We start from the raw sequence: 23,828 nt of genomic DNA, 5'->3' as shown, positions 1-23,828 counted from the left end.
ACAACTACAGCTTCCTCCAAATTCATGGGTATACAGAATATTTGTCTGAAAGAATAGTATTTTTCAATGTTTAAGAACTATTAAAAATATATAAGCTTACCGTGTTTGGCAATGCCAAGATATGGTGGATTCTCGCCGAGAGTTTTACTGCACATTTGATCAAATCTTAAGTGCTAAACAGCTATTCTGCTTGTGTGCACAGATATCACTCATCCCCTGAAATAACACTCATTTTACTAAATTAATTTACTAGTTTTAAAATTCTGACTTAAAACTTTACTTTGTAAAATATAACAGAAACATTTTATCCAATTTTGAATCAATAACTGAGTGTCAGGAGTGATTTAAATAAAAACATCAGTACTTAATGCTTTCTTGTGTTATTCCAACAGCTATCAATGTTTTCATTCCGGTTTCACAAAGCCCAGGATGCCAGATGTATTTTGCAATTCAACACAAGAGGACAGCTGACAGACCAGCACATATTTCAGGATAATTCAGTAGTACTTAAAACCATCTGACCACTTGACTGTATAGTGCTGAGGGCTGGTGTGGTGCCATCACTTGAGATGACTGTTAGCATCCAGGAAATCTGTATTTTAGCATTTTAATTTGAACTTAACTTTTGAATGCCCATATCTTTATAAATTAATGAAATGCCACAGTTCCAAACAGCACTCAGATTTAAGTAATAGTAGATAACTTTTGGACAGTATCTTTTTTTGTGTAAGAGCCTTACTGTCTTGCAGTAAAAATCCTCCCTCTGTGTCTGTAACAGAATTTATGTACTTATTTCAGGGCAAGAAGTGTCCCATTTATTTATATATTCATTTTGTACTGGAGAAATTGTAAACTATTAGTTCTAAAGTAAAAAATGAGCAGATTTCTTATTTACTTTGAGTTTTCTTTTAATCAAATCAGGCATAGCAAGGCAATTGTGGTCTCACATGGCAAAGTAGAAAATTTCTGTACTGTTATATGACAAGGAAAGTCAGTGTGTGGGAAACTAGAATGCAGACACACATGAGGAAAGAGGAGTGTAGTGGGAAAACCAGAGATGACTTAAGATGTGATGGGTTAAATTGAAAGAACAAAGGTAGAGCAGAACAAAAAAGCAACAGAAAAATCAAAAGAGGAAAAAAATAGAGTAAAAAAATAGAGGAAAAGTATACTACCTGTTAAATTTATGGGAGAGACAGGCCTTCTCCAGGAACAAAATCCTTTACTAAAAGCAGAAGTTTTGTAGAAGAAAAAGAAATATGAATTTTGGCAGGGAGGGCGGCTGTCGCAGTGGCTAGATATCTGCCTGCTAAATTCTGACAAAAATGATGAAGGAAAACAGTAGTTTCTACAGAGGAAGGCAGGGGGAGAAACAGGAAGGAGTGAGAGCAGACCAGAAAATTGAACCTAGTAAGGTTAAGTTTACATGCTTCTGAATTTTTTTTCTAAGATAATGAATTAGATGGCATAAAATAAAATAAATCAGTGATCCATTATGGATCCTGAGATAGGAGCTGTAGGACTGTCCATCAGGGCAGGTCCTGTACTCACTCACTTGCTCCATTAAGACAAAAAACGATAGCAGTGGACAGCAGATCTTGACCTACCTGGCTGGCAAAGTTTAGGCACAAGGCAATACAAGGCACAGCCTTAGCCAGAGCTTTCCTGTTTAATTTATGGGGATGAGGCAAATCTCCGGAGGTGGCAGGAGTCTTGTCAGCTGTGACTGAATTGTCAGCCAGAAGTTGGCCTCAGGGGCTCAGGTCTGCTTTTGCATGGCTTCTGTGGCAGCCTGAGAAACTCCCACTCACACTGGTGGAGATGAAAGAAATCCCTTTTTTAGTATGTAGTTCTTCCAAGATTCCTGCAACATAGGAGATAACTGCAAATGTAGCTGAAGGTGACAGTAAGGGGAGAGAAAAGTAGCAGACAGATGCTTACAGTTAGATAAAAGTTTTACTCCTACTGCCAACTGGTACAATGCTGGTTAAAAGATGAGTGTGAGATACACTCTGTATTCTGCATCAGAATTAGAAATTACAGAATGCAAAATATTCATTACAGTGTCAGCTTCTTGAGCAAGGGAAGGGAGCATAGGAAATCAGAAGCCCATCAGAACTCACTTCAGGGCTTGGAAAGGACAGGAGGAAAATGACTAAACAACAAATTAAGACACAATTTAAGTGGAAAAAAGTGGAACGGAACATACTTACAGAACGGAAAGCACACGTGCAGAGGGGAAGAAGCACTGCAGAAAGGATTTGGGAGTCTCAGTAGCCAGGCACACTGGCAACATGGGGCTGCTGCAGAAAAAACAGACATTCCTGGGGGTTCAGCTGCTGAGCACGTGTTGAGACCCGAGAGGCTCCATCAGCTGGGGGCGGCCGCAGTCCCCTCCGCAGCTCTGGGCACAGCACCTCAGTGCCATGTAGACAAACCAGATGCAGTCCAGAGGATAGGAACAGCTTTGCAAAGAAGTTGTAGAAGGAGGTGGGGGACGACGACACCCCAACTCTGTAAAAATTTGCTGTGATGAAGGCTGACAGCTGCTTTTCTTCCCATCTGTCAGGCTTAGCAGGATCTGCTTCTTTGCAGCAAGGGAGAGTTGCATTGACAGGGCAGCAGGCTGCCTGTGGCATTTGGGGAGCCCCAGCCATTGCAGGTTTTGGTGGATGGGTTAGAAGAACGGCTCTCAGGAATGGTCTGTGCACACCTGAGCCTTGCTTAAAGCAGAGGGGACCAGCTGAAAGATGCCCCCCAGTCATGTCTCACTGCTCCCCGATCTCAGTCCTATTTGCTATCCCTGCAGTCAGCAGGCAGGTGGAGGAGGCAATGCGCAGACACCCTACAACTGAAAGCAGGGAATTTTTAATGTGCGTTAAGTCCAGTCATAAAACCCAGCATCAACAGCATGTAATTCAAATACCAAGTTCATTTATAATGGAAATAATCTGCTTTTCAAATTGGTATGCCTGTTTATGATGTGGCAAAGCAAGCAATCTGGTGTTTCCAGTTTCCAAATTCCACATTGTCTGTCGCGTAATTTGTCCAGCCAAATCTGCATCACCAAATCTGCATCACCAAATCTGCATCTTGGAAGTACAAGCAATTCACATAAATACAGCTTGGCATCATGTCTACACAGTTCTTTTAAAAAATAGGTTTCTAATTACATAGTTTGCTTTATTTTCCTGACTTTGGCAAGAAATCGCTTCTCTTGCTTTAAAATAATAAGGTTTTTCCAGTTTTTGGCAGGATAGAAAGCAAGTTTTGTTAAACCTTCCACAATGCTGGGATATTTAGGGGTTCAAAAATACATAGGAACTGAAATTCTAAAACACAAAATAATTTTGGAATTAAAATTTATGAAAAAAACCCAAAGACTAAAACTACAACTTGTATTCCACAGGCAGGGGCTTCTGTGTGTACGTTTCGTCTGAAACATTACCTCTGTGCACCACATGTTGTTTCGAGTTGTTCATTATTTGGAAAACATCTTCCAATGTTTGCAAAACATTGTATGAAACAGTGCCAAAAAAAGCTGCTAAATTTCAGGATGGAAATGCAGTTTTTCGCAACAAGTCAGAGGTCTGTTTCGCAACAAGTCAATGTCTGTTTTGCAGGCGTTTTTAAAACAGAGCCTCAGAAACTTTGCAACAATGAACGGGACTGCAGCCAGCGTGGGCTGCCATCCCCCCTCTTGGTCCTATTGCTAATTTCATCAGCTTTGAACATTGTTACAGAATGATCTCCAAAAGAACGCTAATACAGCAAGACTGGTTTTTTTTTCTCCATAAAATAAGAAGAGAGAAATGGTAAACTAATACTGCTTTAAACTTCATACCCATTTTACAAAACACGCAGTTCAAGAACACCATCATTTATAACTGGATACAGAGCATAAATTTTAGAAATCTATTACTGTTTGCATGACACATTGTTGGATTGGATGATGCCACTAATTTTTATTTGGAAACCAAAGTCCGTGTGTCCGTATCAAACTGTGAGCTGATGTCAGTTTTATTTAGTTCATTCACATAAATCGTCAACAATATAACCACAGTGAGTATTAGAAACCATTTTAAAATAACAACAAGCAAGCACGTTCTCATCTTGAAAGCGTAATTATTTTGAGTTAAAAGATTTGTGACACTCCTATATAGTAACAGGTAAGGCTTTAACTGTGTGGTTTTCTTGATGAGAGAAAGTATCAAAAATATTTGGAAGAGCATCATTTGCATAGTTTTCTTTCCCAGAATACGCTTTTCTAGGGAGTTAGATCTATTGACCAGCAGGAAACAGGATCACTGGTTGACTCAAGCCTGTAATCTTTCTTGAATTGCCTGAAACAAAATCAAAATAAGAAAAAAATTGTGATAAAATAACGACAGGGCAGGCCCAGAATCAACCTCATGTTTGCAGATGGTACCGATGGTCCGAGGGACTGTGCATGGCCAGAGGCAGCGGTGGCGGGGACGGCCAGGGACAGCGAGCAGAAGCTGCACACTCACAGCATTACTGCCACGTCACAGACAATTACTAAAAGCAATTGAAGTGTAAAAATTTTTTCTGATGGTAAATCCAACTGAGGAGAACCCCTCCCTTATCCGTGTAAACGAGGCAGCAGAACCTTACTTTCTTTGGTGGTTTTTATGCAAACTCTAGCCCCAGGGTATGATTTACCCCCCACCCCATATGAAATAGGAGACTTGAACCCTGTAGCATCACTTCACAAGCTACAGATTCAGGCAGTTAGGGAAAAATTCAAGCACAAGTTCCTATCATTTACACCAAAGAGGTGTATTCTTGCAGACAAACTCCCTTAGTTTAATTTCTTTTATCTCAAAACATGTACATCACTCACCCTTACCCCATATCTGTTACCTGGTAACTTTGTGCTCAGATCCAGACACACTTAGGAGTCTTTCATCAGCTCTCTGATTGATGTAGGAATTATTCTCAAAATGTGCTTTTGAATAAAATTGACCTAAGCAACAGATACACAAATTATTTAAAAATAAGAAACAGCTGAGTTTGTTGTTCATTTAACCCAAATGGCAGCTATAACACTAGGAAAGCAGCCATCTGCCTCAGAAAGCAAACCAAAAAAAAAAAAAAAAAAGACCATGTTTGGAAGCTCCCTTAGTAAGTTAAGAAAATTCCCATGTTTCAGCTGTGACCTCCTGTTATCCCTAACACTCCTCCACAGAGAGATTCAACCTTGCTCTGATGAGTTTTCACTTTTGTTTTGGTGTGGTTTTAGAACATGCAGCCTCTCCTTTTGCAAAGTTTTTGAAAAAACTTCAACTTTAGTCCCATCAGGATTTTTGGAGTTGAGATGTTCAGGACCAGCTGGCTTTCATTTTGTAACCCTGATTGTTTATAATTTTATGTCCATTATTTATAGTCCATTATTTGACATCAAATGAATTTGCTGCATAAATTATGTCATTCCCCAGCACTGTTGAGGTTAAGCCCAACTATTATTTTAGCCTTATTTTAACATTTTCTAAACCCCTAATAGTCTATGCAGGGTTGTACCACCAGTGGGTGAGCAGAAAGGCATTATGCTACGTTTCCAGGGTAAGACCTCCCCTCTTTGCAGAGTAGGGTCTGGATTGCTGTGCAGTAAAAGGTGATGTTAGATGTCTGAAAAGAATAAATGAAATGTAAAGTTTCTCTAGAACCCCTGAATTACAGCATTCCTGCTGCCTTGCCTGCCCACTGCTTTTCATGAGAGCTTGTCAGGACCCAGGGAAGTAAAAGTTGAATAAGTGCTTATGATGCAGCTGAAAAAAAATCCCACTATATTCTTATTTCAGGAGCTTAGTTACAAGGTCATCCTTCTTTGCTGCATACATCCATAATGCTACATACCCAGAACTCCATTGACTTTGTCAGAAAAACAGTCGGTGTTCAAGAAATACAGCCCAAGGAAATCATCTGGAAACTTTACAAAGGAAATTTTTACTGTGACTGTATCAGACAATGATGCTGTAATGCTTCTTTCCTTTTCAACTGAAACTCTCAGCCTAGAAAGTAAATTATGGTGTTATTTCCAAGAAGAATATGAAGAAAAAATATGTATTTAACTAGCTGACATTAATTAAAATAATTTAATTTTTACCTCTTGTGTCTTTGCAATTTAATTTTTCATTATCTGCTGCTGGTTATTTTTAAGCTAGAAAATATTAAGTAGCATATCTTTTCTCTCTATGCTGCACAACAGATCTTTCCCATATCAGGCTACATGCAAATGCACTAACAGAAAAGAACTTTTTGCTGATGAAAACACCTTATTATCCATAATGACAAGAAATGCTTGGATTGAAAAGAAAAAGAATATTTTCTCATCATTTTAATGAGAAAAAAGGTAGACTGGATAAAATAATTAAATCTATCTACTTTATGAACAAGTCAAATTTTTTTTTCTTGGCTATTTCACAAGTTTTTTCTACACCCTGCCTTTCTTCTAACCCATTCATTTTATTTTGACCCCAGGTGGGCTTGCAGAACGCAGACATCCACTGTCATTTGTCTCCCTTGCAGATCAGGTTAGACAAAAACACACTCGCATGCGCTGGTGTACAAAGTCCTGCGGTTGCAAGGGCTCGGGTGCTGGTTTGAAACAGAAGGATCATTCTGCTTGGCAGATGACACGTTGTAGAGGGGCATAAATCCAGCCATGGCCTTGGCTCCGTTTAGATTACAAAAATAATGGAAAGCAGTTGGTTTAGGACTTCTGTTATTGTCTAGAACTGCCTACAAGGCAGGGAGTGCTGTGTGTCCTGTCTGCCCCAGACCAACAGCAGATCCTCCTGGAGGTTTATTCCAGCTACGCAAAAAAGCTGGTGGAACTAGATACAGTCAGCTCTTTCTTGTGGTAGTGAAGGATCCTGCTGTAATTAGTCTGACAAATGAAGTCTACATTTAAAGTACCCTTTCTCCAACAGTGGGCATTTAGTTACAGACAGCTATTCAAACACTTTATGGCTTCCCATAAAAAATGTCAGCTGCCCAGATGTGAGTTATTGGTAAAAGTGAGGAGAAACAAAACTTCAGCCTGCGTGGAGCCAACTGATGTATAAAAAGACAGTAAATGTCAAAGCCATCACTTCGCAGGACTCGCTCTGCGGCTGGAGGAACACGAAGTGCCTGGTGGCAGCCAGCACGGCGGTGGCACGGGGGCTGCTCTGTGCCGCAGCGGGTCCTTTTCTTGGGAAGATAAATGTTCTGCCTCTGACGTTGAAGCCGAAAGGCAGGCTGGTGGTATGGTTGTTTTGATTCTCTTACACAGGCATGGAGCATTAAAATCAAACCTTTTTTGTTCTCTGAATTTGAAATGGGGGATTGTGAAGGTACCCTGCTTCTGCTCACTTTGAGTTACTCACTGGATAAGGACATTTGGAAGCACTTACTTGAAGTAAATGTGAAAGCAGAGGCCTGGATGAAAAAAGATCAGACTCACATTTTCAAGCTTGGGAAGGGATGGGCTGACGTTCCTTACCCCTGGACAGTGGAGGTGGCTGACTCCGTCCATGGCAGCCGAGTGCTCTTGGTATCGTGGCTGAGGACAATCTCATCCGTGGACACGTGGATTCTCATGGGGGGATTCACATAGATAACTTCAAACTGCACAAAGTGATTTATTCTGTCCCCAAGTTTCCCCGTCACAGTGAGTCCTTTAATAACATTGACACAAATTTGTCAAGTGACTGTGTTTATAAGGTACAAGTGATCTTAATAAAACTGCTTCAGCTTTGCTGCTAAAGAAACTCGAGGGTCTCAGATCTAGTTTTGGGAGGCACAGCACCCCAGCTTTCAGATCCACGTGCCCTCAAGGCTGCAGGGGGGTCACCAGGGTCTGTCTACCCCGACATTGCCACCTCCTCTCACAAAGGTGGCTCTGCTCCATAATCAGAACAGCTGACAGCCGGCGCTTGGGGCCACGGCTCCTCTGAGTACAGGACCACAGAAAAAGTGCAGTGCTTTAAAAGCGTGCATCTTTCTGTTAGCATGCAGGGACCATAGGGTTTAAGGTCTCTGCATCCTCAGATGCCCCCAGGGGTGGGCAGGGAAAGAGCCTAAAGGCCATGGCTGTGACACCAGGAGGAAAAGGTGGTGACCCACAACCATACCTGTGAGAAGCGCCCTCAGCAGTTGCGCAGTGAAAGTTAATATTGCCCAGTAGAACGGAAAAATTAACTACAGCCCTTCCAGTCAACTGCAAGGCAGCAGGTATGATATGGCCCTTCACGAAAGGAGGTTATTCTCAAAGCCACCAACTGCTCTCATAGACCAAAGTGACTCTCCTTGCCCTTGGTATCAGGGGTAATCTGGCTCACTCACCTTGCTCCGGATCTGACAGCAGGTGGACAGAGGGCTGTGCTTTTCCATCAGTATTTAAACAGATTATTTCATTTTGTTTGGGTAATTGCAAGAGAAGCTGTGGATATTCATTGGCTGAAAAGCCAGAAGAACAATGTTAGCATGCAAAAAAAAAAAAATCTAGCCTGTGCCCTTTGGATAGGCACAGCAAAAGTACTTAATGAATTTATACCTAAAAAATTAGTTATAGCTTTTATAGAATAGAATGATTAAAATCCACACAGTAATAATTACTGAAAAGCACACCCAGACACAGCATCTTGATACGAATGAAGACAACAGATTTTTAGAGTTCATTAAGGACAATGAGCCCTTAAAAAAGCTGAGGCTGAAGATCTGTTGTACTGCATTTCTGTTGGTGGTTATATCTTTGAGCCAGAGAGGCTTTCTCATGGGGTACAGCGTTATTTTTTCACTTATGTGGAAAGAACCAGCCAAGGTTCACAAGAAGAGGTAAAGAGTTTTCACAGAGCTGATGCAGTCAGAAAAAACATTACTGTATGAAAACCTGTACATTACAGTTATATTAATTATTAAAATGGCACTAGTATATGTATTACTCACCAAGAGGTTGTGCTCTTGTTTTGTCTCTTAGCCTGTCAACTGAAATACTTCAAATTAGTAAGAAGAGTTTAATGAAACCTTTTTCTCTAAGTCGGCTAATTAACCAAGAAGAATACTGTGACAGAAGCCTTTTTAGCAGACATCTTCACTGACTTCTACCGAGAGCTTTGCTTAAAAGAAGATGTCCCAATGGGGAAAAAAGCGTAACATCCAGTGCCTATTTCTCATAGGATCGACCCTGCCACTGGGGCATGCTCAGCCCGAGCTGCGGCAGGGTTTAGAGCTGCGTTTTCAACAGCCGCTACGCAGCATTGAACCCAGCACACCCACCCCAGCTCCTCTCGCACACAACTGTGAATAACTACCTACTGACGACAGCTTCTTGTTGCTGCCAGATTGGGTCTCGGAGCGCCATCGACCTGAAATAAAAGGTATTTCCAATGTTTCATTGGTTTGGTGTCATGCCTTACATCTCCCTCCCCGCCCTTTAAAACAGGAAATCCCTCCTGCTCGTTGCCCACTGACTTTTTTTGGATACAGCCACGAGTGCACACGTGCGGATCCTATGCAGGCAGGAGCCGGCACCTTCTCTCCTCCCCGCTATGGGAGCTCTCAGCGATGCCAGGCTCTGTCTCTGCAGTGCCCTGGGCTGTCCTCCTTGCAGGACAGGCATTGTCATCGTGCAGACAGCTGTGCCCCCATTGGCTTCATACAGCAGACCCCAGGACTGGTAAATTATTTTTTTTACACCCATTTCCTTCAGCTTACTAGTACATGCTTTTCCAGATATTTCACATTTATTTTCAGGAGGTATAATATTTTTTTATTTCTGAAAAAGGACCAAGATTGTTTTCAAAAGTTTATAGGTCATTGTAAAATATCTGTGGACTGAAATACATATAATAAATTGTGTATATTAAATTGTGTATCAAGTGGGCATCCACAATCAAAATGTATTTATTAAAGTAATGTTGCTATGAACCTACATATGAAATGAACTTTATAAAATCATTCTGAATAAAAACAAGGAGGAGCACTTACCAGGAGGTGATCCACTCCTCAGTCTGTAAGCATCTGGAGAAAGAAAAGAGAGTATCTGTGTTTTATTCATTATTGTTTTACGTGCCTTACAGGAGTGTTTCAAACATCAAAACTGTAATTCTCCAGCTGCATCTGTCTTCCTTTCCCAAAGTAAACTATCATCTGCAGTAATGAAGTCCACAGAACACGAGCACTGATCCCTGGAAAATATTTCCAGCCAAAGGGTGGAAATGGACAAAAACTACTAAGAACTTTGTGAGGAAGGGGTTTGCAAAAAGGGATTTGGTCATCTGCTAGACGCCTGGGGCCTCACCTGCCTTGCGCATAGGGATGGGGAGCGGGGGAGCAGTGGTGCCGGTGCAGCAGAGTCGCCCGTCCCCGATGCAGGGGGATCTGCAAAGGGACCGGCTCCATGCGGAGCTACAGCACCAGCACAGGCTCACGACGTGGTCCCTCTGGAGCGCCGCAGCCCCGGACAAGAGCTCTTACTGGCGGTTAAAAATCAGATGAGCTCAACACGAGAAATTGCAACACCACCCAAAAGAGCACATCAAAACCTCCCTTGGTCCCAGTAGCCCAGCAATCCTGCTTGCCCCTTCTCCTCCCCGGCCGCTCCAGCCGTGCTGGTCCGTCACGACAGAGAACGGCAGTGCTCAGCGATGCTCTGGTGGGCACCACCGCCAGATCCAGCGGGGACGTCCCTGTGCCCTCGAGCAGCCGTGCTGCCCAACCATCACACCCATGTAGGGCTTGGTACCCGCTACAGAAACAGGTCATGCTGCAGAGGTGGCCCCAAACTCTTCTCGTCTTGGTGCCAAAGGGAGCAGGGCAGGACAGTTGCTGGACCGTGCTTCTGGTCAGGGAGTTTTCTGCTATTAAACTCCCCAGCACCACTTTGGAACAGCTTACCTTCAGAGCACGGGGCAGCATTATAATTCCCTCAATACATTTCTGTGAGAGAACTAGAGCAAAACCAGGGCTCTTCACCTATAAAAGCATTGCTATTATGATGTATTAGCACAGTGGCGATTATCAGATTAATAATGCTGGAAGTTTAAAATTAATATTCAAACAAATCTATTATTTCCAGAAAGAGGGAAAAAAAATACCTAAATCATCCTCAGAAGTAATTCCAAAATATCTTGAACTTAATTTTTTGACAGATGCTTCACACATGGTAGGAAGAAGCAGAAAACATCATTAACACCGTTCACTTGAAGAACTGTTTTTCCTCGTGAGTAAAGACAATTTTGGCCTTTGAGACTTTCTGAATGGAAGATTTTCTCCCTTTGACCATGTTATCACCCCAAACACTGCACAGACCTTGGCAGTCATCGCTTATGTTTTGCTTCACCTATTTTTCCAAATCTCAGATACTTTGCTCTATAGAACAACCACCACGAGCTCTTTTTTTTTTTTTTTCTTTAGAGAATTTTATGGAAATACGCCACTGGAAAAGAAGAAAACACTTACCTCCTACTGGAAAACTGCTGGGCTTCTCATTATCTAACACAAGGAAAAGGGACAAATTAGTGTCATAGAGTCAACACTAAATGACTTTACCCATGTGCAAATCAGAAAACTGGGACAAGTGGGTGTTGGGGTTCAGGTGATGAGGTTTTTTTGTGTTAAAGGGTAGGTAGATAGAGCACGTGTGAGACTCCTAGCAATGGCATGCTTTCCTCCCCTGCATTCGTTTTTCCACTTTAATGTACAGAGAAAAGTGCAGAAGCTCTTTGCAGTGCCAGGAATGCTGAGTAACAACTGTTAAATTACTTTTAGTTAATATTTAAACAAATTATTTTCCATTTCAATAGTAGTGCCCATTTCACCACTTCACCTTTTAAAAAACCCCTGTATGTTTTTTTTTTTTTTTGAAAGGAAGCTATACTGGAGGTCAATAGCAAATCATCAATAACAACAGCGTATTTCAGGGGGGCTGTTCGATGCCCCATTTACCAGCTTCGGTGGGTTTGTTTGCCAGCTCTGTCTGCTGCTGGCCGGCAGGTTTGGTGACCACCATGGAAGTGAGGGGTGTAACGAAGCTGTACCGCAGAGACAGCTCTAAGGCTTGCGCCTCCAGGGTTTTCTGGTCCTCTTCTTGTGCTGAAATACTAAAGTCTGTGTTAATAATGAAGAAATAATACATAGAGACTATGATTCTTTTTCATATTAGCTGTGTCTTAACAGATTTTTTTTATTATTGAAGGGTGAGTAGTCTTATTGGGACAACTCAGCTGTTCTCGTGCTTGAAATTATGGAGATGCTTAATTATTTGCAGCACTACAGCCTATGTATGGTTCAAATACATAAAAATAGCAGATACATGATCTGTGAAGTGTCTTATGGCCATACTTATTGTTTTCTTTACTAGTTATTGCCATTCACTTATCCACAGACAATATTTCTGGATGTGTAACAACAGCTCAACACAATCTATGCAATTAAAATCTATTTCATAGTACTGTCATGAAGAATATTTTATATTATCTTTTCATATGTGTAAATAAATATATATACATCTAATGATGCAGAGCCATCATAAACTGAAAGCACCTCATGTTCCTCATACAGTAACGTAGTATTCTTCCAGTATACTATATTTTTGGTACTACGTGCAGAAATATTTCTGTTTCTTTGTGTTTTCCAATCATATAATTTGTGAATAAGGAATCTGTGTTTCAAGAAGTTAAAAATTTGTAATATGAAACATTAAAATAGCTTACGATTTTTCCAGAAGCTGTTGAATGGTTAAGTAAGCCCACAGTCTCTCTATGAAATTTCCAAAGATGTAACTTTGATTTTGAAATACTTGCGCCTTCTCTTTGACATTTGCTTCTTCTTTAAGAGTCAGGTCACTAGCATGCTGAAGTGGGAGAAAACTGAACATCAAAAGAAGAGTTCTAGACTTCTTTTATAGTCACGTTATTAAACTTGAAAGAACATCTTTCAGTACCAAAAGCCCTTTTTGTCTTTCAGTTTTGCCCTTTCCCATTGGAAGATGCAACTCCAAACTACCAAAGAAACAAGTATTTTGGACATATGTTTCTGGACTTGAAACAATGTTGAAAAAAGGAGGTAATGAAATTGTTCTACTTCAATGTTTTTGAGATTAATAATTCAGATTTCCTTCCTCATTCTAAAAATACAAACCAGTTCCCTTAAAATGCTTGAAAGGCCAAAAAAATTATGGGTTTGAAAGGATTGAAATTTCTTTTTGCTTATTTGTGGATATACTTCAAGGTTTTTCTTTATTAGCAAATTCAGGGGGCAGAATTGTTTGAATTCTCAAATATTTTCCTAAAATGGGAAAACAGCTGAATGCCCAAATGTAGAGAACATATATTGCGCACAAAAGACTTCTTGAAAGCTCCTATTGCACCATAAAAGACAGAAGGGAGATACATTTTTCACAGTTAGTAAACTAAACACTTACTGACTGAGCTTTAATTTCTACTGGCAAAAGATCAAGCTCATTGCTAATTTTTCCAGACACTATAATTTCAGATCCTTCAAAAAACAGCTTGAAATTGTTCTTGGTTAATCCCTCAACGGCATTTTCTGGATACTGCATTTCAATTTTCCTTAATATTGGGGTAGCCACCTCTTGATAAAAGCCCTAAAGAGAAACAGAGAAGGAGAGAGAGCACACACAAGTGACTGCAAAATTATGCAAAGCAATATGTTGAATGTCTAAAACCACCGTACAAAGAAGGGAGCAAAGCTTTTTCTTCAGCAGGGTAAGACTGCTGCAAATCCAGGGGAAAAAAAAAAGTTTCTTCCCAAGGTTCAGCCCACCTTCTCCAGCCAGGCTGGCAGTGACATGTAAACTGTATTTCCCATGGTATTTCAAGTACCCAAGCAGCATCCCCATTATCACCATCTTACCCAGGTGTTTTGCTTTAGCCACTTTTCACATCTGATTTTTTAAACTTGACTAATCCTGAGGATTAATCTTTCTCTTTCTGGACTGGGGCTGACATTAAGCAAATCCAGTCTCTGCACATCCGGCCAAAACAGATAGAAGTGGCTTCCCCAAAAAAGAGAATGTCCCCAAAGTTATAACCCCTCTCCAGATGGACAGGAAAGACCAGGCTGGTGGTATTTCAGAGCCGGTTTGCCTGTAGGTGTCTCAGAATACCCGATTTTTAGGGAAACCATAGCAAACAGCTTCCAATGGTGGTACTTCAAGCAGTTTGAAATCGAACCCAAGAACAGAAGTTTTTCCACCATCACCTCCCCTGGACAATTGGTCTTTTTGCAGAGGAACAGAAATGTGTGAGTTTCCAGGTTTGTCCAAATGCAGCTGATTTGAAGAGGACTTTGAGTCGTGGTTAGAGTACAAACCCCTAGACACCCCAGAATTGCCTGCCTTCCTCCCCAAATTTAACAGATAAACTCAAAATCAACTCTTTATCTCAGAAAATCTGTGGGTTTGCTGCTAGGACTAGACATAAGATGTAGCTGATGGATGGCTTTTCTGGCATATTCCTCAGTCCTGACCTGGAGCTGCAAGGCTGCATCAGCGTTTTCGTATATACGACGTGCTATTCCCCCGTTGCTTAGGGCCATTTTCTCCAGGAACTTATAACTGACATCAAACCCAAAGCCAAGGCAGAAAAGAGCATATTTCCCATTGACTGCTTTCTGAATGTTTTCTTGAATTACTTCCACATTACTCTCACCTGTAATTGAAACAAAAACATACCCTTGTTTGTTTGCTTTTTTAAAGTACAAAAAGACAGCAGCAGGTTTAACAGAAATTCTGCCTAAAGTCTTTTAAAAATAATTCAGAATAAAATATTAAAAATATATGGGACAAAATTCCATTAATTGAATTGGAGATGAAAGCACCACTCTGCATATGGAGTTCCAGAACCTGATTGTCCCCCATAAGGACTTTTACTAACTTCTACTCGTGTCATTATGGCTAAGTGCAAAATATTTTACAGGATTATGGGGGCAGAGGAGGTTTTTAGGACAAAAAGGTCACACACTACAAGTTAACAGCGCCAGGGATGGAAACACTCAATCAAGCTTTGGGAAGACAAGTACCATCCATAAAAATTATGTGTGCGAATTCAGAGAAGAATGGGTTGGTTAATGGTGTAATTGAGACAAACTGCAAATTAACTCAGCCATGCTTCTCTCCCAGCCCTTTTGCTTGACTAAGGGAAAAGATTTTCATACCATCATCTTACCCCATTTGAAGAGCTGCTGATGGTCCTGTATGGAGAGCTTCTCTATCAGCATTTCCAGGCAGGAACTGTCACTGCCTGTAGCAATATCCTGGGGCAGCTCAGATTTTTCCCTTTCAGCCTGCTTTGCCAAGGAAGGCAGTGTATGCAGTTACGCTGCATGTATTTGCCTGGCACTCCACCCTGGCCTGATTTCTAGCCAACTTGTGGATGCGCAGTGTGCTCGGGGATATTTGAGACTCACTGTGGCTGCGCTGAGCAGGCAGCACCGTGAGCTGAATTTATTAAAAAACCCAAACAAATAAACCAACCCCAAAGCGGCATGGATCACAGGATCTGAAAGGCAGACTAATCTCATTAGAGGGCTTACAGCTGAATTAATATTGCTGGCCTTGGGGAGATGCTGGTGCCACACAAAACTTAGACAAACTCCTGTTCAGAACAAGTGATGTTTGTGCCATTGCAATGAGAGTTACTGCTTATTTAACCCAATATTTCTATCTTGACCCTCTGGTTTGTGCTATCACAGCTGACCACTAGTTAAGAGCTAGACATGGAAAAGAATACAAAACAAGAGGCACCTTGAAAATATCTCACGTATGGGGCAAGGTGGGTGATGAAATGAAGCAATACCTCTCAAACGGAACCGTATGTAATATATGCAAAATGACCATGTTTCAGCTCTAAGTGTTTTACATTCATGTTTCAGCTCTAAGTGTTTTACATTCATGTTTCAGCTGTGCCTGGAGTATCTCCAACAATCCCCTCGAGTTTATAAACTGGGAAGCCAATGGTATTTAGCAAAACAGTTCCCAGCTAAAGGATGTGTAGTCATGGGCAGGCAGGCTCTGCCATCACTTCTTACAGCCCTTGCCAGACGGAGCCCTTTCATAATCATCCTCTCTTCCGACGCAGATCCAGTGATAGCCCAGCCTGCTTATACCAAAGCTCTTGAAACACAGACTATGTCTATCAACATCTAGGATGCAAGTGTAAATGATAAAAAAAATCAAGGAGAGAGACAACTGAGTCTAGTATTTACTCACCAGAAGTGGGCTGGCCATCTGTCAGCAAAATAATCATGGAGACGCTGCTTTTTGGCAGCCTCTTAGCTTTATCCAGCACGCTCACGGCAGTCAGCAGGGCGCGATTGATATCTGTGCCTATAATGAGAAAGCAGGCATCACTCACCTAAAAAGGATAATAATCTGAAGAAATTGGTGCACTTCATCTGCAGAGGCCCTGCAGAGTTGTTTAAAGTTTTCTGCAGGAAGTAATCTTTCAGAGAGTTGAGGATTTAGGGGTTTAGCCTACTGGGTTTAATTACGGTGTATTATGTTGCAGTGGCAATGCTAGAGTATTCTTTTGGGAGCGTTTTCCACACATGTGTCATGGCTAATACAAACACGTTTAGAGCCATTAAAAAGTGCTTAAATAAACACACTGTCATCTGTTAACCTACATTTAAGAAATGTCTCCTAGCCTTATTTGAGAAGTCAAAGAAAAGAGCTGGGCACAGGTGGGCTTTACCGGTGTTAGCACCTGGGATGATAAAACCTACATTAATACTAACACCATAACATTGACAGGAGATACAGCCTTTTAGATATACTTAAAATGAAATAATAAAACAAAGCGGACTGAGTGATGCAGCAATTGAAATGCTTCATGCCTATTTTGACCATTTTGTTTCTGTAGTGCAGCTAACACAGGAGCATAACTTTGGGTGCATTTTATTTTACAAGGGGGCCCTTGATACTAAATAAAAAATCAGAAAATTACTGTCAAATGTTGAGTGAATTGCCATTTTTCTGTAGAAAAAATGTACTATCGTGAAATCTTCCAGCCACCTCTGTTATAAAAATCTGAAACAAAACTTTGTGGCTTGTAAGGTTCATAGATGTGACGTAACCATCTCTCTATGTAGCCATATCAAAATGTAGTCACCAATCCATCCACTCCCATAACCAGCCTTTCTATCCCACTCATCACTCATAAGTATTAAAAACCTACTTGCTTTGTGAGCACTGATGGTAGTTCTGTGGCAGTATGAGACTAACAAAACCAAATTTTTTCTGAGCAATATATTATATTGGGTGCGTGTTTGTGGTTATAAGCATGTAGGTGATGCTTTGTACCTCCACTAGCAGAAAGAGTTTGCACGAATCCTGCAGCATTCGCCATGTTCTCTGCAGTGGCTTGCAACAAAGAACTCCTCCACTCCGCCACTCTGCTGTTAAAGGTGATAAAGCTGAAATGATCTTCTGGGCGGAGGTCTTGCAAAATCTTCAACAGGGCAGCCCTCGTCTGTTCCAAGGAGAAAACAATGACTTTGAATATTTCTATTTCTCTGCCAGAACTGGGATAGGAATGGCAGTGTAATAAGGGGGTTTCTCTACAGCACTATTCAAGATGCCCTTATTTAGCCCTAATGGTACTTTTCAGGTTGAGACCATCAGAAATGGCCGATTCACTTAACTTACAGACACAAAAAACCACCTATGAGGGCTGTAGTGGGCTTGCCTGCTCTCCAGCAAAGCTACATACACAGTCGTCAATAAAGGTAAAAGAGACAAATTAATTCTTTAAACTTCATTAAAGAAAAAAAATCAGAAGCGAAATATTCTGCAAAGATAGAGACAGAAAAAGTGCTCTCTGCCTTAATGTTTGATACCCGTGAGAATAGCCATGTCAGAAAAGTGTTGCTCTTTGATAGCTTAAATCTATGCATACGTATTTTCAAGCATTTCTATATGTCTGAAAATTTTTCTGTATACAAAACCAGTGTGTGCTTCAAAAGTGAAATTTACAGTCACTTCCTCAAAAGGCTGAGGTGTGTGACTGATGCAAGCAGAGGTCAGTACTCTGAGGTAAGTTACCTGTTCAATTTTTCTGCCTGCCATGGAGCCACTTCGATCTATAAGGAAGATGACATTTTTGGGAAACACTGGCATTTCGTGGGGTGCAAAATAATGCACAAAATACCCATTGACGATCTGAAATACAGAATGTGAAATCATGTATAAAATTACATCTAAATAAATAAATAAATATTGCATCTTAACATTCTGGCATAGCAAGAAGGGACGTGCATGCTCAGCATTCTGTTCTTCTAGATAAGCTCGAATCAAAGAACTATTAAATATATTTCCTAGCTGGAAGTGAGACTATCTGTAGAGGGCAAATTACAAAAGAACAGCATATATATATAATACCCATATATAATATATATATTATACACCTCGGTGCCATATGGATGATATATCTGTATTATCACTGTATATTACATTACCTCTTTATCATCACCTATGAGCACGTCTCTGCTCATTGACTGTGCCTGCCATCTTATAGCACATCTATGTATACTTCACTGGTGAAATGGTATGGAAAATAATGTACTTCATTCCCTATGATACACACTGGTCCATAAATATTTTTAAGTTCCTGCTCTCTTTATTTATGCTTCAGTTGTCACAAAAAATAAAAGAAAACCAAGCAGTCATTTTAATAGTTATATAAGTCATGTTCCTCTAAATTTCATTTACAAGAAGCCACAAATACACCTTAGATCAGCCAAAATACTAATAAAAAAAAGAAAATACTGAGACATCTATACAGTGGTAATATAGATTTGGTATTGGAACAAAATTTGAAAGATTGATTATTTTTCATGGATGATCCATTCTTGCAATGTGTCCAGTGCCACTGGGGACTTACTGAACATTGCCATCAGTTCCTGAATTAATGAAAATGTCACTCTTGGTGTTTCAAAGTAAATGTTGCCTTTTTGCTGATGGCACTTCACATTCAGATGTATCTATGATCTGAAAGCATTTTTATTTCTATTTCTTTTTTACCTGTATATCACCTGCAGTGGCACCTCTCTTAACATCATAACGCACAACAAAATCACCATTGAGGAGGGTTTCATCGAGTTCAGGATTTATCTTCTGTTGATCTACAGTTGGCTTAAATAAAATATGAGCCTGCAAAGCAATCAGAAGAGAATATTTAAAGCAACATCACTTAAAAGCTGCCACCGGCAGTAACATCTGGCGGCTGCTGCTTTACCTTGGTTTCGTTCTGCACTTTCGTGAGCGCCTCAGTTAACTCATTTGTCATGAACGTGCTGTCTGTCTCCAAGAAGCGTATGCCTTGGGGCTCGAAGATGTGCACATCAATCTAAGTGGAGAAGAAGTCAGCATCAGCGTGTCGGAGGGAACACAGCCGTGCCCCAAAACCACCGTGCTGCTCCCGCCCAGCCCTCGCCGGGACACCTTACCTGGAAGTGCTTAACAAGCTGCTTTGGCCGGACCTTGATCAGCAGCTCGAACTTCCCCAGCTGCCGCTTCAACAGCTCCTCGTACGTCAGCTCAAAAGTGACTTTGCTGGCGGCCGCAATGCTGACAGACACGTGAAACTGCTCCAGTTTTCTGCCTGTGATTCTGTGGGGGGGGAGAACAGAGCTTTACCTCCTGGGGGGAAGGTTTGCTTGTGGTGGCCAAAGTGTATGAAGCGTGCTAAATAATAGCCAAGGGGCTGCATGGAATAAATAAAAAAAGAGTAGCAGTAAATCTTACTCATCGTAAAGATTTTTTACATTGTGGGCAGTATTATATACATCACATATGTTACATTAGTGTGCCTCGGGTGCTGCATATGCAAGCTGAGAAATGGAGCAGAAACCTCTGCATGCCTCAGACTGGGACCAAGCAGAACTGGGACTGAATACATGGGAAGCACAGATTAAATATACCCCGAAAGCGTGACATCTGCTCAAGTGCCATGGTCCTCTGCACTTGCGGGGAAGCAAACTCAACATCTGAGCATCGTCCCAGCCCGGCAAGCTGCTCCAGCATGACGGCAAGTCCCAGGGCAACACTAAGCGGTGATGCCTCCCACAAGCCCATTGCAGGACCATATATAAATCATATATATATATATATATGTGAAAATATATATATATATATATATACACACACACCCGTCCCTCCCAACAAGAATCCAAGGCTGCTTTTCACATTTATCCCCACTGAGAGGTGACTGGCTCCAGGCTTTAACCCACCCCCAGCCAAACCAGAAGCCGAGGAAGAGCATTGGAGCAGCCTTACTCAGAATGGCAACATACTTGACGAGGCCGGTGCTCTGCCCGCGCAAGACCGCAGTGTCATATTCCTTTTGAGCAGAAGCTTTCTCCTTTATTATTCCTGGGTATACTTTACCATCGATGGACCTGTTATGGTTTCCATAAAAATTAATTAATACTAGAAGGAAAGCGCTGGGGAAAGAAACAAGAGGAAGGCTGCACTTTGTGGCCCTTGGGACGTGAGCGGGGGATGCTGTTTGGCTCCCACATCCCTCCCCGTCCAGGAGGATGCCAGGAACTACCACCACACCACAGCCCTCCTCCTTGCGGGGTCTCGGGGAAGCTGGAGCAGGAGAACCACCACCACCGAGCCCATTTGTCACCCACCCTGTGCAGCAGGCAGCCTCGCCTTGGCCACCTTCTTTCTATTTGGCTGCCTACTGCTTCAGCCCACTGAGCATTTTGCAGGACCCTCCAGAGCTCAGCATTCTGTGCTTTTTGCTCAGCACCTCCTGAGAAGAAAGAGGAACCCTGCCCCCCCCAGACCCCAGAGCTGCCTCCTTCACACCAAGGGTAAGGACTGGTCCTACATGGAGAAGTTGGTGATGAAGGCTGTCTTGGGTAACTCCACTTCAAAGGTCGCCTCTCTGGACTCATTAGCTCGGTTGACAATTTTGCTGGTGATGACGGTGTGAGCGAATCGCGATGTGACCTTGCAGTCCACACGGAGGCTGTAGATTTCAATAGCATGCTGGGAAAAAAATAAACAGGCTAAAACAGAAACACTCACATTTTGTTCCTAAGCAGTCCTTACGCGGGTGACGTCATCGGAAAAGTTTGATGAAGGAATGAACTATTAGAAGGTCTGGCCGGAACTGTGGACAGGGAATTGTTCACGACCAGACTGACCATCTGCTTATTCACATCTCTGCAGCTACAGTCACAGCCCCACGCAAAATCTGCAGCTATATCTGCATGTTGTCATTCCACCGAAGACTTCTGTCAAGCCTTCTTCTGTGGTCTTCTCTCCTTGGGGTACTCTGAAGCAGCTGCTCCATCACCCCAATACATCACCTAAGATTAACCTCAGAAAAATCAGATGCCTCTTTAAAGTGCTCCATCCATGGAAAGAGACCTGCTGGCTTTTTGCATGACTATTTATTTGCTCTCCCAGCTGTTGACTTTGCTGCATGTTTTTTTCAGCTCGGTGCCTCGTGTCACATACGATGTTTAGCAGGTTTGAAACCCCGCATGGGCCTCCAACCCCTCGCTGGTTGCACAAGCAGAAATGCCCTTTGAGCACTTGTGTTTCTCCTGGTCTGGTGCTTCCAGGGCCCCCACTCGAGGGAGGAGGACACCGTCCTGGAGCTGCCCGGGAACACCCCACAGGGCGGCTGGACTGGGAACTGCCTGGAGAACCTGCTTCTGCAAACACCCTCCTTTTGCATTTGGGAATGTCTATTTTAAAGGCTCTACCTGTATTTCAGCAGTGACAATAAGAAGGGTTGATCTGGACATCAGCAGCCTCACAATAGTCCAATAGTTTATTAAAATAAAAAAACTCAGCATCACAGCAGATCATCGCATTTCTATTTTTACTTTTCCAGCCTCGTGAATCTTTTGAATGGTTAATTGATCTTTAGTTATTTTGATAATTTGTCTCCTGTACTTTGCTCATCAATTAATAGCATCCACTGGCCTCTTCTTAGTTAGGGCACTGGCCAAAATTCAAAAGTTTAATCAAGCTAAACATGGCCATTGAGTACAAAGCTGTGACCACAGCTTTGTGCTCAGGCATCAGGGCACGAGGCACCACGGCCAACGCCGTGTGAGTAATGGATGGCTGTTTCTTTTTTCATTATATATTGCCGGAGTGTGCTCCATCTCCTGATGTCTACTGACAATCCAGGACAGTGGGATAAAACCCCAAAAATATTCATCAAGAGAACAATTTCCCGATCCTGACTGTTTAGTTGCCTCTCCCTGCCCGTACCTCCCTGCTGCCCACCCCCAGCTAGAGCCCTCCCTGCCCAGGCTGGGGCTGTCTCTCCCAGGACTATCTCTTCCCAAAGGCTTTCCGAATATTCCCAAGCACCTCTGCTCACGTTTCCTGCCCTGCCATGCTCAAACCTGCCCGCGGCACGTTCAGAAGGGACATTTGCCCTGACTGAGGAGCCCTGAGCCTCCAGTCGTGGCTCATTGGGGCAGCGCAGGCACGTGGTGGCCATTGCCGCCCATGGAGCATCCTTCTGGCACAGGGGGAGCTCGCCCCGTGCAAAACTTACCCTGTGCAAAATCCACCCCGCCGCCACGTGCCGAAGGGATGCCGCGGGGACAGGGACCCGAATTCCCTGCGCTTGCCTAGTCCCAGCAGCATTTTAGGCTGTGACCGGCACAAGCAAGCACACGGTGGGGTGCAGCATGGCGAGGGGCATCGCTGTGCCCTTATTGAAGGAGGCAGGAGAAGGAGCAGCCCCCGGTGTGTGCCCGAAAGCAGTGGGGAGCGACCTGTGGCAGCTCCCCAAGGCACTGCGGGCCCATACACCACATCCACAGCTTCTTGCAGAGCCCTCGGCTGCCCGAAAGCAGCCACCAGAAACCTGCCTGCATTTTGGTTGCATTTCACACTTTTCTGAATAGGCACAATAGAAATAAAAAACTTCAAACATAAGGCTTCCTCCATTTCTCTAATATTGATATTTTTAAAATAAGACCAGTCTCACTTACCCTGAGACGTTACAAAACACACTTTACTCCTCCAGACACTACAAATAACTGTCTACTCCCCTCTTTTCCATTCCATATAAATTATTAAATGCCTCTCAGAAATCACCTGGCACTGCAACGGCCCTCATTTGGTGGTCTTCTAATGGCACTGACACAGTGCCATTAGATCCAAACCTCGTCTGATGGCCGAGGGACACCCACTGAACCCTCAAATTTAATATTTTACATCCCTAGGGAAGAGTGTGATCAGACACATCTGCAAATGCTCTCCTGCCACATTTACACTATAACAGCACAAGGAACCAAAGAGGCCTTAAAAGGACCCAAAGCTCTGAAATCGCAACACAGTACACCCGAGGCTCCACGGGTGGTGGTTACTAGAGGAGTTACCTGTGTTACCTGGCTGGCTACCACAATACCACTGGATCACCAATTGAGCAAACAAGGTATTGTTAAAAAAATAAAAAATAGAGCAAATACCTTTTGAGCAATAGTTTCTGCTAATACTACGAGTGAGGAAAAGACCACCAAAGCGAGCAACGTTCTCTCCTCCATTTTGGAAAGACCAGATTTTCAAATGAAAACTCAGTTTATCTTAATCAGTTAATGAGTAACTTGTACATGGGGATATTATGTAGACTTTGAAGAGACCCAGAAACTTAATATTTACATGTTAAACATAGGTAAAACTTGGACTCGGTTAAGTTTATTTTTCCAACAGATCTTTGCTGTTAAACATTAAAATTGTAGTGTTTCATAAAGCATAAAGTTAAGAAATCTTTAAGTTTTCCTTTTAAACTTAGATCTCACTGTGGCACATGAAA

The 23,828-nt window shown here is 42.2% G+C and overlaps 1 protein-coding gene across 1 annotated transcript; it reads right to left on the bottom strand.

The window, feature by feature from the left end:
• Positions 1-4,267: 4,267 nt before the first annotated feature.
• ITIH4 (inter-alpha-trypsin inhibitor heavy chain family, member 4) lies at positions 4,268-23,559 on the bottom strand. Its single transcript, XM_010561636.1, has 20 exons — positions 23,485-23,559; positions 20,868-21,028; positions 20,320-20,424; positions 19,474-19,636; positions 19,263-19,373; positions 19,049-19,177; positions 18,071-18,187; positions 17,330-17,498; positions 16,238-16,354; positions 14,497-14,678; positions 13,430-13,612; positions 12,720-12,859; positions 11,953-12,107; positions 11,467-11,499; positions 9,994-10,026; positions 8,350-8,463; positions 7,508-7,682; positions 5,878-6,032; positions 4,885-4,987; positions 4,268-4,343 (listed from the first exon to the last, which is right to left on the bottom strand). Exons 1-20 carry the CDS (start codon positions 23,557-23,559, stop codon positions 4,268-4,270), a joined length of 2,496 nt encoding a protein of 831 aa, XP_010559938.1.
• Positions 23,560-23,828: the final 269 nt, after the last annotated feature.

Source organism: Haliaeetus leucocephalus, unplaced genomic scaffold (genome assembly GCF_000737465.1).
Source record: "Haliaeetus leucocephalus isolate CR32 unplaced genomic scaffold, Haliaeetus_leucocephalus-4.0 Scaffold148, whole genome shotgun sequence".
NCBI lineage: Eukaryota > Metazoa > Chordata > Aves > Accipitriformes > Accipitridae > Haliaeetus > Haliaeetus leucocephalus.
This window is presented reverse-complemented; position numbering and strand designations above follow the sequence as displayed.

Bases quoted from the DNA above. Each gene is read 5' to 3' on its own strand.
- ITIH4 (XM_010561636.1), bottom strand. From the start codon at position 23,559: ATGGAGGAGAGAACGTTGCTCGCTTTGGTGGTCTTTTCCTCACTCGTA. The intron at 16,355-17,329 runs GTACAAAGCATC...TTCTCATTATAG, and splicing joins AACTCTTTCTGCTAGTGGAG to GCACAGATATCAATCGCGCC. The intron at 6,033-7,507 runs GTAAGGAACGTC...TTTACTTTCTAG, and splicing joins GCCACCTCCACTGTCCAGGG to GCTGAGAGTTTCAGTTGAAA.